Genomic DNA, 15,514 nt, shown 5'->3' on the forward strand with positions numbered 1-15,514 from the left:
CCTACTGTACAGAGCGTGGCAACTGGTGGCCCACCCACAAATGGTGGTGGCCTAAAGAGCCAGACAACAACCCAAATTCGCCTCCCCTCCCTTTGCCAAAAACCGTAGCAGAGAATGGAAGAAGGTGTGTGCAAGGCGGGGGGGAGGGGGAGTGCATGCACAGCAGGTGAAAAAAAAAGGAACGCGAGGGCCTTATGTGATTTCGCAACGTCTTTCCACCTCTGCTCCTCCGCTGGAAAGAAATAGGCAGTTTCAGGCATTTTGAAGAGGTGGGGCAAGCTTCTCCAACCTGGCGTCCTCCAGATGTGTTGGACTTCATCTCTCATCATTCCAGCCAGCATGGGCAGTGGTGCCTAGTTGGAGAGGCCTGCTGCAGGTTCTAAAGCCAGGGGTAGGCGATCTGGTGCCCTCTGGATGCTGTTGGGATTCCAGCTCCCATAATCCTTAAGGTGGCTAGGGCTGGTGGGAGTTGTAGTCTTCGAAATATCTGGAGGACACCGTGTTGCTTATCCGTGGGCTGGGCCCTTCCACTGGCTCCTCTAAATGGTCCAAGAATTCCCTCCAAATCTTTCTGGCCTAAAAGGTGCCCCGAGTGCACCCACGTTCACCCTTTCCCTCTCCACTAATCCTGCAGACAGCCTTGTTGGAAGACCCACACGTCTCCCTTATGATTCGCCGAGAGGGGCAGGATGTTGCCCATTACGGAATGCATCCTGGATGAAGGTTTGTTCCTGTGCACGGGGGACAGGCTGCGGGAGGAGTTTTCCATTTCAATACTTGCAAGATGTGCTTTCCAGCTAGTCCAGCAATGCAGAGAGGTAAATCCGCAGGCACACGGAGCGAGTGGGTGAGGAGGAAGACCTGTTATTTACACGCTGGATTTCACGTCTGCCTGTGTGAACAAGCACCTGGCCAACGTTACATGTACATTATAAAATCGAGGTGCACAGAGCATACGGAGAGCACCTGCCCATATTGAGCTCTAAATGGGAAATGATAAATTGAAGTCATGAAACGCAAAGCAGGACTGGCCACGTATCTCTGCCCCCCCCAATAAAAAACCACACAGAGACAGCATGTCTACTTCGCTCTTGCAACAGACTTTGCTTCAGCAGAGGGTCCTGCAAGGATCAGGAAAGGCTGTCGCAAAATTGTTTTCATCCACAGAAATGGCAGGCACGTCCCCCTTGCTTCTCCCTGACCCACAACCAAGCAACGGCTTCTCGGCAGGCCACAGAATGCTTAACTATAAAAGGTGGATGAAGAGATTCCTGTGCAGGTGGGGGAAGCCAGAAGATAGGGGAGGATGAAGAGGCAGAGTACAGTTTAGCCGCTCACTCCCCCCGGCCCTCACAAATTGTCAGTCTGTGCATAGAATCATGAAATCGTAGAAGAGCAGGGTTGGAAGGGGCCTATAAGACCATCGAGTCCAACCCACTGCTCAATGCAGGAATCTAAGTGCAGTTACCACCTGGCAAGAATTAAGCAGAAAGATGTTGGGCAGGGCAGTCTGCCGCGTCACACCAACAAATAAATGGCTGTTCCGCAGCTCACAACGAACCCCCTCCCCCAGAATAATTCATTTGGTTCCACCTCTCTCCGTCACCTGCCAGCCAAGTAAGGGCCAATGGACTGAAGTCTCTTCACTGAAATCCGTGCTTACCTCATGGTTTTGGCACCTTGGTGGCCAGGGGTGGGGGGGGGAGAGAGGGATGTGCAACCCCTCCAAATACCAAAACGCAATTCCTGAGCATGGAGATGAAAAAGACAAGCACCGGGATAGATTTTCCCCTGCTTCCCCCTTTATGAAACGGTTAACACTGAATCCCATCCAGTAAACTGTTGTGATGGTATCATTTATTACAAAACATTTCAGCTGAAGAGAAACTTTCTTGGTTCAACAAACATTCTCACAATATCCTTTCCCCAAAAGAGGTATTTCAAAAAAACAAACAAACCTGCTCTCCCTCTTCTCAACATGGCCATTAACTCTCTCGTCTTCATGTGTGTGTTTTTAAAAATTAGAGCAAGGTAGGAGGAGGGAGTAACCTGGTGTCCTCCAAATCTTGCTGGGTTACAACTCCAGATATTTCTGACCACTAGACCATGCTGGATGGGGGCAGATGGGAGTTGGGAGTCCAAAAATATCTGAAGGGTCACAGGCTGCTCTGTCCCTGCTTTATAGCATCAGAAAGGGCATTTCATTCATTTTAAAGCCATTTTCTGAGGGTGGGGGAAATGTGGAAACCCTTCACTTTTTCATTTTGTTGTTTCTGCTTGTTAAAAAAACACATTTTTTCTTTCTTTTTTTTAGAAAATGTCAAAGGCAATTTTAATATATATATGTATATATAATATATACATACACAAATTGCTAATTCCAAAAAAGGCTGCTTCAGTAGTCAGGGAAATAGCACCTTTTTCAAAAATGAGAAAGGAAAGAAATATTGGAGGGAGAGAGAAAAATGGCTGAGATTTTAAAAACTGGAGTCATTCTTGTAAGATTTGAACACTTCTCCAAGCTTTTACCAATGAAAACAAACTAACGAAAGATGGAAAGTTCAGTCATGCACAGGTCCATCTGCACATATTCTTCCAAAGTTTTTATGGAGAAGGGTTGCGCCCCCAGCCCCAATGTTTTGTCCACTCAAAAATCCAACGGCAGGAAGAACAGAGGTAGCCAGAGCAAAACAAGTTTCTCCGGAGTCCAAACCAAGAACAGAAGAAAGGAGTTCATTTGCAAAGTTATTGCACAAAGGCTAGGTCTCTCGCTCCACAGTTTTCTACTTAAATTACTTTCCGCAGGGATGTGAAAAAGGATGTTTAAAGGAGTTGTTTTTTTTCTTTGTTTAAATTATTCATTGTTCATCCTGGTTTAGAACATAGTGCTGCTCTGCCCGCCAGGCTGCAACGGAGGCTGCAGGAGGGTCTCCATGATGGCGAAGTAGTCGGGACTGGGGCCACTGTCTTCAGGGCTTTTGGCGATGCCCACCCGGGGGCGCTTGGCGGCTTTCGAGTCGTCTCCGGAGAACGCCTCTTCCTGAGGAGCCCCGGTGCTGAGGGACTACAAGGGCGACAGGAAAAGGACAGGCATGAGGGAGAAAAGCAGACAGCACGTGGGCAGGGAGAACCTGCACACCAGCTCTTTGGATAGAACCCTTTAAGGACATCAGAACAGCCCTGCTGGTCAGGCCAAGGGTCCATCTTGTCCAGCACTCTGTTCACACAGTGGCTGACCAGCTGCCGGTGGGAAAACCCACAGGCAGGACACAAGCACAACAGCACCCTCCTGCCCATGTTCCCCAGCGACTGGTGTGCATAGGATTATTGCCTCTGATACTGGAGGTAGCATACAGCCATCAGGACTAGTAGCCACTGATACCATGATCCTCCATGAATTTGGCTAGTCCCTTCTTGAAGCTGTCCAAGTTGGTGGCCATCACCGCATCTTGCGCTGTGTGAAGAACTCCTTTTTATCTGTCCCGAATCTCCCACCAATTGGTTCATGGGATGGCCCATTTGGGGCCGCTCTTGGGCTCAGAACATAACCCTAAATGATCTGATCCACCAGGGCGCTGGCATCCAACAGCTCCTCTTCTCCATCAGGGAACTGTACTGCTTGGTTCCTCCATTTTGTCCTCTCTCTAAGTTGTATCCAGCAGGCCTACCCCATTTTTGGTGCTGCCCAATCTTTTCCCCCCTTTAATCTGCAATAAGGGCAGCTCCTCAGCCTTCATGGACTACAACTTCCATCGCTGAAGCACTCCTACAACTGTTCTTCCTGATGACTAGCCAGATCTCCCTTCCTCTTGCCCTTGTTCTGTGTTCTGCAGACAGGCTGGAAACCTCTTCCCCTGCCTTCTTCAACCACACTTGAAAAGGGCCACTACATTCCCTCTGCATGCCCACCGGATCAGCACTGACTCCAGAGGTGCTGACAGCATCCCAGCAAGAAGCAACCAGGCTTTGAGCCTGACTTATTTACGTAGCTACAGGGAAAGTCCATTAGCTCAGAGGCAGAGCCCGTTCTGCATGCAATAGGTCTCCGTTCAATCCCTGGCATTTCCAACTAGGGCTGGGAAAGACCTGGCTGGAGAGCTCAGAGAAGGCAGTGCTGAGCAGGATGGGCAAACGGGGTGACTCAACAGAAAGCAGCTTCCCCATAGCAGCCTCCTATGTTCCAAGCTTCCTGTATGGCAGGGCGGGCCAATTTAGGGATCCAGGGGCCATTTTCACTCCCCGGACACCCCTCCATGTGTGTCGAAAATGAGGAAAACATGAACTGAAAAACCTAAAACAAAATGGCATCCGGAGCAGCTTGTCCAAATCAACAGGCATTCCCCCCTACCCCTTCCGTGGGGTCACTGTCACCCATGGGCTTTGTGGACTACAGTTCCAAAGCCCCATGTGAGGTTTTTCATCCTGGACAAAGTGTGCTCTCATTTCCTTCACAGAAGCGATCCTGTTTGCCAACATTCTTGACAACAGCATCCTCTGCAGCTAGAATGTTCGTGAACATTCCAGATGACCACCGCTTTTAGACTGATTTTTAATAACCCAAGATCTGGCAAGGCGGGGGGGGGGGGGGATTTGCTTTGAAGCCATGGGCAACTTAGAAAACGGGACATTGTCTTTTTACGTGGCACCCAAACAGTGCTGGGAATGGGACCCCAAGCTGCGCCTGTGCAAGAGTAGCCCCTCGGATACCTACCAGGCGTGATTTCACTCTCTTGGGAAGCTCCTCCTCCAGGGTATAGATCTCGCCTCGCTTGACCATCAGCTGAGATCCATCTTCAAACTCTACCTGTAGAAGAGAAAGGGAGCAGCTATCATAGAATCACAGTGTTGGAAGGGGCCATTTAAGCCATCGAGTCCAACGCCCTGCTCAGTGCCGGAATCCCGTTTAAAGCATCCCTGACAGGTGGCTGTCCAGTCTCTGCTTGAATATCTCCCAAGGCAGCGGGTTCCATTGTCTGACTGCTCGGCCCCTCAGGAAGGTTTTCCTGGTGTTCCACTGAAATCTTCCTTCCTGTAACTTATTTTGCGTCCTGCAGACTTGGATGATAGAGAATAGCCTGCGGCCCTCCTCTGTGTGACAGCCCTGTAGGCACTTGAAAAATGCTATCATATCACATCAAGAAACGTTGCCTTCAGTTTATGATCTGCAACCTCCATAGAACCAGCCTGATGTCCCTCCTTGCTAGCCCCAAGTAAACAGTCCTTCCATCCAGTCATTGGCTTTTTGTGCTACACTCCTTAAGCTGGGGGGGGGGGGGTGAGGAACAGAAAGATGAGGCCACACATCACAATGGCACCAGTTTAGGGACTACAAACAAGTCCTTCTCCGTGTCGCTTCCCCCTTCCCAATCCACCAACTGATACTCCAGCAAAAAACAGAGTTTGCTCACTAACACACTGTTCTCTCCAGCTTCACCACTTAGGCGTTGGGGAACCTCTCTCCACAGAGAGGCATCAGCCCAGCTTTCCTTTCAAAAACCTGGCCACCTCTGGTTTGGCGGGAGAGCCAGTGGGTGGGCTGGGCTCTTCCTTACCTGAAAGATCTGGCTGATGTACGCAGCAATGAACTTGGCTTGGTACGCGATGCCATCTGTCAGGTGTAGCTGGACCAGCTCACCCTCTGCGGGTGGCCCCATCTTGAGGCACTCCCTGCTCTGAGAGACATGGTAGGGAAGAGGGTCAGAAAGACTGTGGGAGGGAAGCAGGTTAAAACAACCAATGCCTTCTTGCTACCTTCACATATCCCATTCAGATACAAAATGTCCGGCTTGGTTCACAATTGGGAGGCTGTGCGTTTGTGTTTGGGCACGCGCTTTGAAACTGCACCTGTCGAATATTGCTGTGGGCATGCGTAGAGTGCGCCCACGCACCACATCATCGATCTGTTGCCTGCTCTCTGTGCCTCCCCTGCTGCTCTCCTGCCCACCCCTGTGCCTGGTACATTCTGGACAGAGTAACGCTGAACGGCAGGCCAGCCTTTCGTTTAAAATTCTACATGTTCACTTGCATAAAATGTGCAAAATAAAATGTACTCTACCACTAAGCTATATACTTTTCCTAAGACTGAGCTAAGATTCCAGTCCTCATGGTTCTTTTAAAGCATGCCTGTGCATTTCCTCCTGCAAGAAATAAGATTTCTTCATTACATTTATTATATTTCTATACCACCCCATAGCTGAAGTTCTCTGGGTGGTTCACAAAAATTAAGAACCATTAAAATACATTATATAAAATATAAAAACCATGCACGTGACATAAAACAAACACACAAAGCAACAACATCTATCTAAAACAATTCAAAACAATCAGCCGGAGACAATCAGAGACTCATTATATGCTGCCAAATGCCTGAGAGAAGAGGGCAGTTTTAACCTGGCACCAAAAAGATGACAATGTTGGCGCCAGGCAGGCCTCGCAGGGAGATTATGCCATACGTGGGGAGCCACCACCGAAAAGGCTCTCTCCCTTGCTGCCGCCCTCTGAGCCTCCCTCGGAGGAGGGCCTTGGACGCAGATTTTAGCAATGCTAGTAACGGGGGGTGGGGGGGGACAAAAAAATGAAGAGCCTTGTGGCACCTGAAAGACTAACACATCTATCATGGTGTGAGCTTTTGGTGGACTAGAGCAGCCTTCCCCAGCCTGGTGTCCCTAGATGTGCTGGACTCCCAGCATCCCCAGCCAGCATGGGGAACTACGGTCCACACCTTGGCAGCTGTGGCCATAGTAAATTTGTCAGACTTTATGGCCCCACAAGACTAGCACGGCTGCCCCTCTGGAAGCAGTAACAGGATCGTCACATGTGTAGGAATAAAATGAACACGGCCCTCCACAATGGCAAAGAAATCCAGAGAAGAAGAGCAGCCCCCGTGCTACTTACGATGACGTTCTCTGGATAAACGTTGTCGCAGTAAGAGCCGTCGTCGAAATTGACTTCGTAGAAGGTCTGCGTTGTCACGCCAATCACTTTACACCGATAGTAGAGGCCGTTGCGGTTCTTTGTAATTACCGTCTGGCCCAGCGATACCTCCCTGGAAAATGGGATCTACGGAAGGCAGAAGAAAAGACGGGTGGCTTTAGAAAAAGAAAAGGCTACGGAAAACCAACGTGGGGGGGGGAGAACGAGGCGGGATGAACACAGAGGAGACCTACGACATGGCTGGCAGCTTTGTGTTTGAAACAGGTGATGGACACGGCATAGGGCCAATCGTCTGGCTCGATGGGCACTCCAGCCGCGTGGGCACAGGTGACGTGGAAAGAGGTGGAGCAGTGCTCGTAGGAGCACTGAATGCAGGCGCCCGACACCTTCTTCATCTGCTTCCGGCAGTACACGCATTTCTGGGGAGGAAACACAGGCCCACGTCACTGCACAGCACCGGGCTAAACACTGCTGCAGGAATCGAGACCATTTTAACCCCAAACCTCCCCGCTGAAGCTTCGCCAAACGCTGGACGACACTGAGCAGCACAGTGGAGGACCCAGAGCATGCCAATGGCCACGGACGGTTCGACTCCGTTGGTGAAACCGAGTCTCCGTGTTCCGACCCCAAGGGAGGCATCACTCATGCGCTGCTGGCTGCATTTCCAGGGGTACCTGGCTGGCCGCTGCTGGAGAGGATGTGCTGGACGAGACGCCCCTCGGCCTGACTCTACAAGGAGTTCTTGCCACCATGCTCCAAGCCATCTCTGCTTTTGGCTGCTGCCTCAGTTCCCCAAGGTCATTTCCAATACATCTGCACCTTGCCAAGGGGTGCGTAGGCAGGCGTTTTGGATCCGTTCTGCAGCAGGGGCGCCAGCGCAGAGTACAAAGGCGCAAGTCACCATTCCTGCTCCATCCGAGTACCTTGTTTCTCAGCTTTGAACAAGTGTGTCTGTGACTCACCTGACCAAGAGAGACAACAGCAGCCATATGGACAGACCCCACCCAGCAACAGATGTGAAAATCCCAGCTGAGTGTTCGGGGCTTCAAGAATTAATTGATACGGGTTGCAGTCCCTGAAACACCTTTCAAGCTAAGTAGCATGAAGTGGTGCTGCGAAATATGTATTTGTTGCTCAAGCAGTGCTAGAGAATAACAAAGCTTTCCAATGGTAGAACAAGCAACACACACAATGCGATTAGGGTGATCAGAAGCGTAACAGAAATCGCAGCTAACACATTCCTTAGTAAAACTGAAGTTCTGTTCCTCTCAACCAACAAAGCCGTCATCATCAAGATCTTGCAGCTACCTCTCTGGCAAGCACGGCATGCAAAGCCTAGGGAATGGTTTGGTGGGCTTCTCGTTCTCCCAGGATCTCTCTGGGCAGTCAGATCAAACCCTTGCTTCTTAGAACCCCCATTCTGATGACCTCTTCCTACGCGTTGGGCCCGGCCATACCACGGCACTATTTCCATCACAGAACTGGAATAGAGCCGTCTCCCAATGGAGGCCGACTTGCCACACTGACACCAGCAACACCTTGATGGAGGTATTCCTCCTAAACGAAGCAGCTTTCTGTTTCCAAGAATTAACCAACCCACTTGGGGCAACCTTCCTTCCTCCATTTCCAAGAACACTTTCCGGTACTCACAGTTATCTCACAACACAGGGAGAACTAATCACGTCTATTACATATCATTTACAGTTAGCATACACAGTTTATTAGGAGGAGCACCCCTATGGAATACAATGAATTCTTATCAACTATGCCCGTTACATACATACTCCATAACAACATGAGGAGGCAGGCAAAGGTAGAGCACGCTTCCGACAACTTTGCTTGACTCCCTTCACTGGCCAACTGTCTAGAGCGGCACGAGCCACCAGGTTTGTGATCATCTAAACAAAAGCAACCATTGCATGGTAAGGTAACCCCATTGAATGACCTTCTGTTATCGTCCCTACACTCTGCTGCCCTGATCCCAAACCCGGTGTGTTATGAATTTCTAACCATGCTCTCCCTGGACAGTGGCACAAAGCTTTCCAAATCCAGCAAATAAAACCATACGGCTCTACTGGGCCACCCCCTAAGCACACTTCCACCTAAGAGTCCCATGAAGTGGTCTGCCTTCCAATGCAGCGAGAAGCACGTCAGCCCCGTGGCCTTGGTGTGGGGAATCATCTCTGTGGCAGGGTAGACGTGCCTCTGAGCCGAGATGGAGACGCTAAACGGTCCCCTGAGGTGCTGCTATTGGGCACATTGTGGATCAATGGTGGCCCTAGTCAGGGGGGATTTTGGTACTGACAATTCAGTAATGAGATCTTGCTGGTATTGACTAGCTGCCCTGCCTGCACACTTGATGATGGCACCTTAGCTTGGCATTTTGATTCTAAACAGAAGTATCGAAATGTACACAAATGAAAAAATGCGTCAAAAATACTGACCAGACCAATACAGTAATCAACACAGAAAATACAGCAACTGCTAAAAAGCATTCTCTGTCTAATGTCAGTCATTGTGTCAGATGACTCCATCTACTCATTGCTCCTCGAAAAGTCTCAAAGTCTCACCCAGTATCAACATCAAAATAACTGACCACAATACATGATTAAACTGGTTATCTTGGAACCACAACGCCTTTCCCAGTGTCAGACAAAACCACCCAACATCCTTACGTTGTCTCAGTCAGGGGCAGGTGAACCAAATGGGGTAGGGGGCCAGATAAAAACTCGCCCAGCCCTCCACGGCCACATGGTGTCAGCGGTATAGTCCTGCCCCTTAATGGCAAAGGGCCAGCCCACACCCGCAATGCCATTTGGTTCTCGGAGAATCTTCCTGATGCCTTTGCTGGGAACTGGCTTCTCCCGCCTGCTGAGGACTTGGAGCAGTGAAACTGCTGTTCCCCAAACCCCCTAGTTCACTTCCCTCTGTGAATGGAGATAACAAGAGGGTTCCTCTCCCTGCCTCCTCACAAAGCCTCCGGTAGCCTCCAGGCCGGTGGGGTGGAGCTGGGGAGGGGGGGACGCTCCCTGTGGAGGAGCCCAAGCCTCTGCCAGCCGCAAATGGCCCGCAGGCCGGAGGGTGCCTCCCCTGGTCTAAAGAGTGCTCCATCCTCATTTTAAAACACAGCACACTGCTCCGTGTTGAACATCTTACTTCTGGAGATCATCTTGGAGTTTGAGCAGGGCTTGCGGAGCAGTAAAAAGTGATCTGTTATAAAAACAACTAGGTTTTGAGCCGCAGCGAGGGTCAGCTCACGCGTTCAAAGGCCAGGCAGTGTGAAGTCCATAGTCCAATGGCCCAGCTCTCCCCCACTTTTCTGGAATGCCACTGTCAGCGGAACGGCCCACTGCCACGTGGCAGTGTCGACAACGACTACTGGAATGGCTGCTAAGCCTGGTCTGCAAGAAGATGAAACAGGCCAGCACTGGGAAGGACCAAGAGGCCATCTACAGCAGCGGCTCTCACTCCTCCTGCCTCTCCACGTGTCTGCCTTGGAACCCATGTGCACTGCAGGGGATCGGGAGACATGTGCTAGGATGCCACCATCAGCTGAGGTGCCCAGCGGGCCTGTCTGCCCAGCTTCTCTGGGGAGAGCATTCCACAAACGGGGTGCCACCCCCGAAAAGGCTTTGTCAGACCAGGTGACCTGAGGAGCAAACAGAGGTCCGCTGGCCCTATGTACCTGTTGCTCCAGGCTTGGTTTCTCAGTCCGAGCAACTTGTCAGGGACAGAAGGGGTTAAAACAAACTCCTCTTCCTCATCCCACCCTACCCTCATGTGCCTGCTCCGGAATCTGACCCCTAGCCTGCCTTGGACCATTCCATGGGCCTCTGGCCATTTAATCCTCATCTGTCTGCTCCTGAAACTTGACAGATTGGAGCACACCGTTTGCCTCTGGATCCACGGAGTCCGGACAGAGACCGGGTTTGTGCAACATGCTAACCCACCCTCAGTGGTTGACTGTGGGTTGTTGCTGAACTGTGGGTTGTTTGTTGAACAGTGAGTTAGCGCATTGTCTGAAGCCAGGACATTTTCCGCAGGGCGAGCTTATTCTTCTTCGACAAGCCACCTTGAGAACCCACGGTTTGTCGTTGGGTTGTTCAGGGTCGTTATCAAGCCAACACTGCGGAAAATGTCCTGGGTTCAGGCAACACAACAGCAGCCCACAACCAACCACTGAGTTACTGTGTTGTGTGAACATTCCACCGACTTTCAGCGGTGCGCCTGCCTGCTTATTTTCTCAGAGAGGTAAGCTTCTGGTGAACGTCCTGGGTTCCCTGGAACACAGTTCTGCGGAACAACCCCCCTCGACAAAGCTCACCCACATTCTGCCTCCCCTTTCCTCCTCCAATCCACTGACCCCGGCAATCCGAAACCAAGGGCTCTAGCAAATTAAGGTAATAATGTAGTAAAGGAGTGGGGTGGGCAGAGGAGAGGAGAGGAGGAGGACACACACTTGCTCAGACACAAATGCATCCTGCCAGTCAAACAAGGATAACAATCCTGTAGTCATCAGTCCCTTGGGATAAAACATTATCAGGGAAGGAAGTAGCAGAAATCTTTAAAAGGTATGAGAAGAAGGGAGCAAAGGAGGGCAGCACGCACATTCATATCCCAGAAATAAAGGCACGCTGAAAAATCATCTCCTCCTCCTCGTCGCTAAGCGTAAGAAATGGGCTGTCTACCCCACGATGAATGCCACAATTCATGTACTCCACGGAGGGGATGACAGCTAATTATTTTGAATCCCCACGCCATAAATAATTTACAGGCACGGGCCCAGCGAAGCCCCATTAATCAGGAGCCACACAAACGGTGTTGCTTTATAAACGGAGTGGCGCACCAAAGCAGAGCGAGCGGGAAAGGAGAGCCCGGCCTTGACGCCAGGCTGCCAAGCGGGCACACCACTGGCTGCCCCCACCCCACTCTGGCGACCCCCCTCCCAAGAAGGAAACTCTCCCTGCTCCCCAAACGGGGACAAGCCTGCCTTCACTCCGTCGGAGGTGCATTTATCCCACAGCATCCAACTGAAATCCTACCCTAGGAGGGGTCTGCAAATCCACCCCCCCCCCCAAAAAAAAACAGCGATGTGGACAAGCAGTACCAACTCTGGCAACATCTTGAGTAGCCTGAGGCAAATTTCTCAGCCTTCCTTCGGCAAGAGGCCCAACCTGCAGTCATTGCACAGAAGAGGCAGCCTCACTTCCTTGTTGTGGGGCCGACAGGAGCTGAGAGGCTTCGCCTCATGCTCCGGAACGGTGCTTCCAGTGCAGCCAGGCAGAGAAGACAGAGACCCCTTTGCCACCAATGCTCTGTCCAACGGGCCAAACTGCTAAGAAAACCACTCTACCTGCCCTCCTCGCAGAGATTCCTCGTTCCCCAAAGCCCCCCAGCCTTCCACCCCATCATCTCCCCTTTCTTCAAAGCAAAGCCATCCCCGTTTCCAAGCCAGGCAGAGAGAACACCTCTTTCTTGAAGCGCAGAGGCAGCGGCTGCAGGGGCCCTAAGAGACCACCTGTTGCTGTGCAACGAAAGGCAGTCCAAAGGGGAGCAGCATGCAACAGGGGGCTCGGGGTTTGCTTCCTTGTTTTTAAACTAGCTCGCTGCAGCGGGGGGTGTGTGTGTCCGTCTGGCGCATGACGCCTTGGACGCTCCTCCCTCCCACCAAGAGACTCATCCAAGCCTGGTCTACTCCACCCAACTCCAGATTTCATGGCAAAGGAGCTGGTGGGGTGGCTGTTTTTACACAGCTTGTGGCTGTTTTAATGGAACGAGGAGGCACGTCACAATCCGGACAAGGACCAGAACAAAAAGAGGCACACACGAGGAAGATGCTTTGTGGACTACGGCTGTGAAGACGAGAGAGGAAGGGCCTTCTGAGGAGCTGCAGAGAAGCAGCCGTCTCTGGCCCATCCCTCAATTTCAGGCAATGTCTTCAGCTGCGATTTGCTGCACCTTGCCGGGGCAGCAGGAGCCCCCACCCTCAAAAACCAACAGCAACCGCCACCACCAGCATGCATTTCCCCGTCTGGCAATGTTCAAATCTACACGCACCTCTGCCTCCCAGCTGGGTTTCTTGTCAGTTCCTAGAAATCTGGGGCTGGGATTCCCCCAAACAAACGGAAAGGCAGCCTGAGCGCCCAGGCGCTTCTGCCCCCGTATGGTTTTACAGCACTTCAAAGCTCTCTTGCCCCCCTGCCCCTCCCCATTCACTGAAGCTCAAAGCAGGGCGATGCAGGAGCTTTGCCAGAGACACTTTGCCACCCCTTGGAGGCTCAAGGGAGCGTTCCAGGTAGCAGGAGTGATGAAAAACAACAATTTATTTTTTAAAAAATTAAATAGGATGCTTTTTTATTTAAATCAGATTTTGAAATTTTCCTAAAACAATTAGTAAAAGAAGAGCCTAGGTCAAAGATATCATCATGAATACTAATTATACAACTTCTTATTACAGCCTATGAATATGTTCACAGCAGTTCACGGAGATGGGAGATCCCCTGATCAGTCCGATGCTGCGCTGCGGGCGGTGTGTGGAAGTACAAGCTGTCTCGCTCTCGCTCTCAGGCCTTGCCTCTCTCCGAGCGCAAAGATGGAGAAGGTCAATGAACAGAGAATATGGGGTGATAGAGTAGATCTGAACAAGGAGGGAGTCCGGATATAAACGCAAGGGATGAGGGCGGGGAATACAAAGTGAGACCCAAAGGGAACAGAACGTATTCGTGCCGTCCTGACTCCTGAGGAAGCTTCTACTCCATGCACCCTCCACTGCGTGCCCACCTTCTAGTGAAACCTACGTCTCTGAATGCGTATTAAGGTTACGTTAAACAATAATGTACTTCTACTAGAAGTGACGGTTAAATAGAATCTTCCTCATGATTTCAATCATTAAAATTGAGTCCTTCAGAGAAGCGATGTAATCAAATCAACTGTGCCAGGCAGCCAAGATATGATACGTCCCAGGAGCAAGGAATCTCAGTGTAGAACTGTACCTTCGAACAGAGGAAGCCGCCTTGAGCACAGCACTGATCCAACCAGCCCAGTATTACCTTCCCTCCAAGAGGCAAAGGCCTTTCCCTACCCTGTAGAGAGCCCTTCAACTGGAGGCGTCAGGGACTGACACCGGGGCCTTCGCCATGCAACATGCATGGCCCAACCAAGGAGCTGTGTGGCGCCTTCCCCAGAGCACCACTGCTAGTCACAATCCGCTGACTCCACCCAGACCTTCAGGTCTCCTCATCCCACACAATCCAGGGTGTAGCTAAAACAGCTTCCCCCAATCGGGGGACCTCCAGATGATTTGGGACTACAGCTCCCATCGCCCTTGATAGCTGGCCAGATGGCTGGGGCTGATGGGAGTTGTAGCCCAAAACATCTGGAGGGCCTCTGGCTGGGGAAGACTGTGCTGGGGTTGACTTCCACAGATTTGAGCCTGCCTCTGCCTCTTAGCCCATCTTCCTTTGGAGCCCGGCAACCTCCACAAAGACCCAGCCTCCATTGCATCCCTGCCTCTCAGCCTCAGTGCACCGTCCAGCCCTGCCTCCAGTGCCTCCCTGTATTCCACCAGCCACACAGCATCACCTCTACTGTGAATAAAACAGTAATATATTGTGAATATATTGTGAATAAAAGAATCTATTGCTTGCCATTCTTCCTTCTCCAAAGAGACTGCCTCATGTGGCACCTGAACTGTGGATTCTCAAACTTAACAAATCACCCGGTGCATGTACAGTCAGGGCCAGAAATATTGGAACAAGGATAACTGTTTTGGCAGCTGGCCTCTGCACACCACCACATTGAAGTTGAAAGGAAACACACCCAGATGGGAGCGAAGTCAGGACTTCCAGCTGTAATTCAAGGGGTGTGACAAAAGTGGGGCACTAACCATTCAGGAAGGACAGCCAGTGGCACGCACACACACCCATCGTTGGTGGCTCATAAGTAATGGAACAAACCAACATCATTTCAAATTCAAGGATCACCTTTAATACCTGGATGAAAATCCTTTGCAGTCAATGACTGCCTGAAGTCTGGAACCCATGGACATGACCAAATGCCGAGTTTCCTCCCTCGACATGCTTTGCCAGGCCTTCACTGCAGCTGCCTTCAGCTGCTGCTTGTTTGTGGGTCTTTCTGCCTTCAGTCTTGCCTTCAGTAAGTGAAAAGTATGCTCTATGGGGTTGAGATCAGGTGACTGACTTGGCCATTGAAGAACATCCCACTTCTTTGCCTTCAGAAACTCTTGGGTAGCTTTTGCTGTATGCTTTGGGTCAGTATCCATCTGCGATATGAAGCAGTGTCCTATCAGTTTGGCATCTTTCGGCTGAATCTGAGCAGAAAGTGTAGCCCTGTACACTTCAGAATTTGTCCTGCTGCTTTTATCAGCAGTCAAGTCATCAATAAACACCAGTGACCCAGTTCCATTGGCAGCCATACATGCCCATGCCATAACACTGCCTCCACCACGTTCGACAGACGATGTGGTATGGTTTGGATCATGAGCTGTTCCTTTCCTTCTCCATACTTTTCTCTTCCCATCGTTCTGGTGCAAGTTAATCTTGGTTTCATCAGTCCAAAGAAT

General features: G+C 50.9%; 1 protein-coding gene across 2 annotated transcripts in view; it reads right to left on the bottom strand.

Annotated features, from left to right (window-relative positions):
- Positions 1–1,794: 1,794 nt before the first annotated feature.
- The window catches only part of KDM4B (lysine demethylase 4B), a 187,789-nt gene continuing 174,069 nt past the window's right edge, over positions 1,795–15,514 (bottom strand). For both annotated transcript variants that reach the window (XM_084825635.1, XM_084825637.1), the window contains exons 18-22: positions 7,167–7,352; positions 6,895–7,059; positions 5,553–5,672; positions 4,712–4,804; positions 1,795–3,064 (exon numbers count right to left, since the gene is read on the bottom strand). In XM_084825635.1, the coding sequence (XP_084681761.1) occupies positions 2,876–3,064; positions 4,712–4,804; positions 5,553–5,672; positions 6,895–7,059; positions 7,167–7,352 (753 nt within the window). In that variant the 3' untranslated portion in view covers positions 1,795–2,875. The remainder of the gene's footprint in view (positions 3,065–4,711; positions 4,805–5,552; positions 5,673–6,894; positions 7,060–7,166; positions 7,353–15,514) is intronic.

This window comes from Heloderma suspectum, chromosome Z, assembly GCF_057233095.1.
Source record: "Heloderma suspectum isolate Gila_16-S chromosome Z, 16-S_ref, whole genome shotgun sequence".
NCBI lineage: Eukaryota > Metazoa > Chordata > Lepidosauria > Squamata > Helodermatidae > Heloderma > Heloderma suspectum.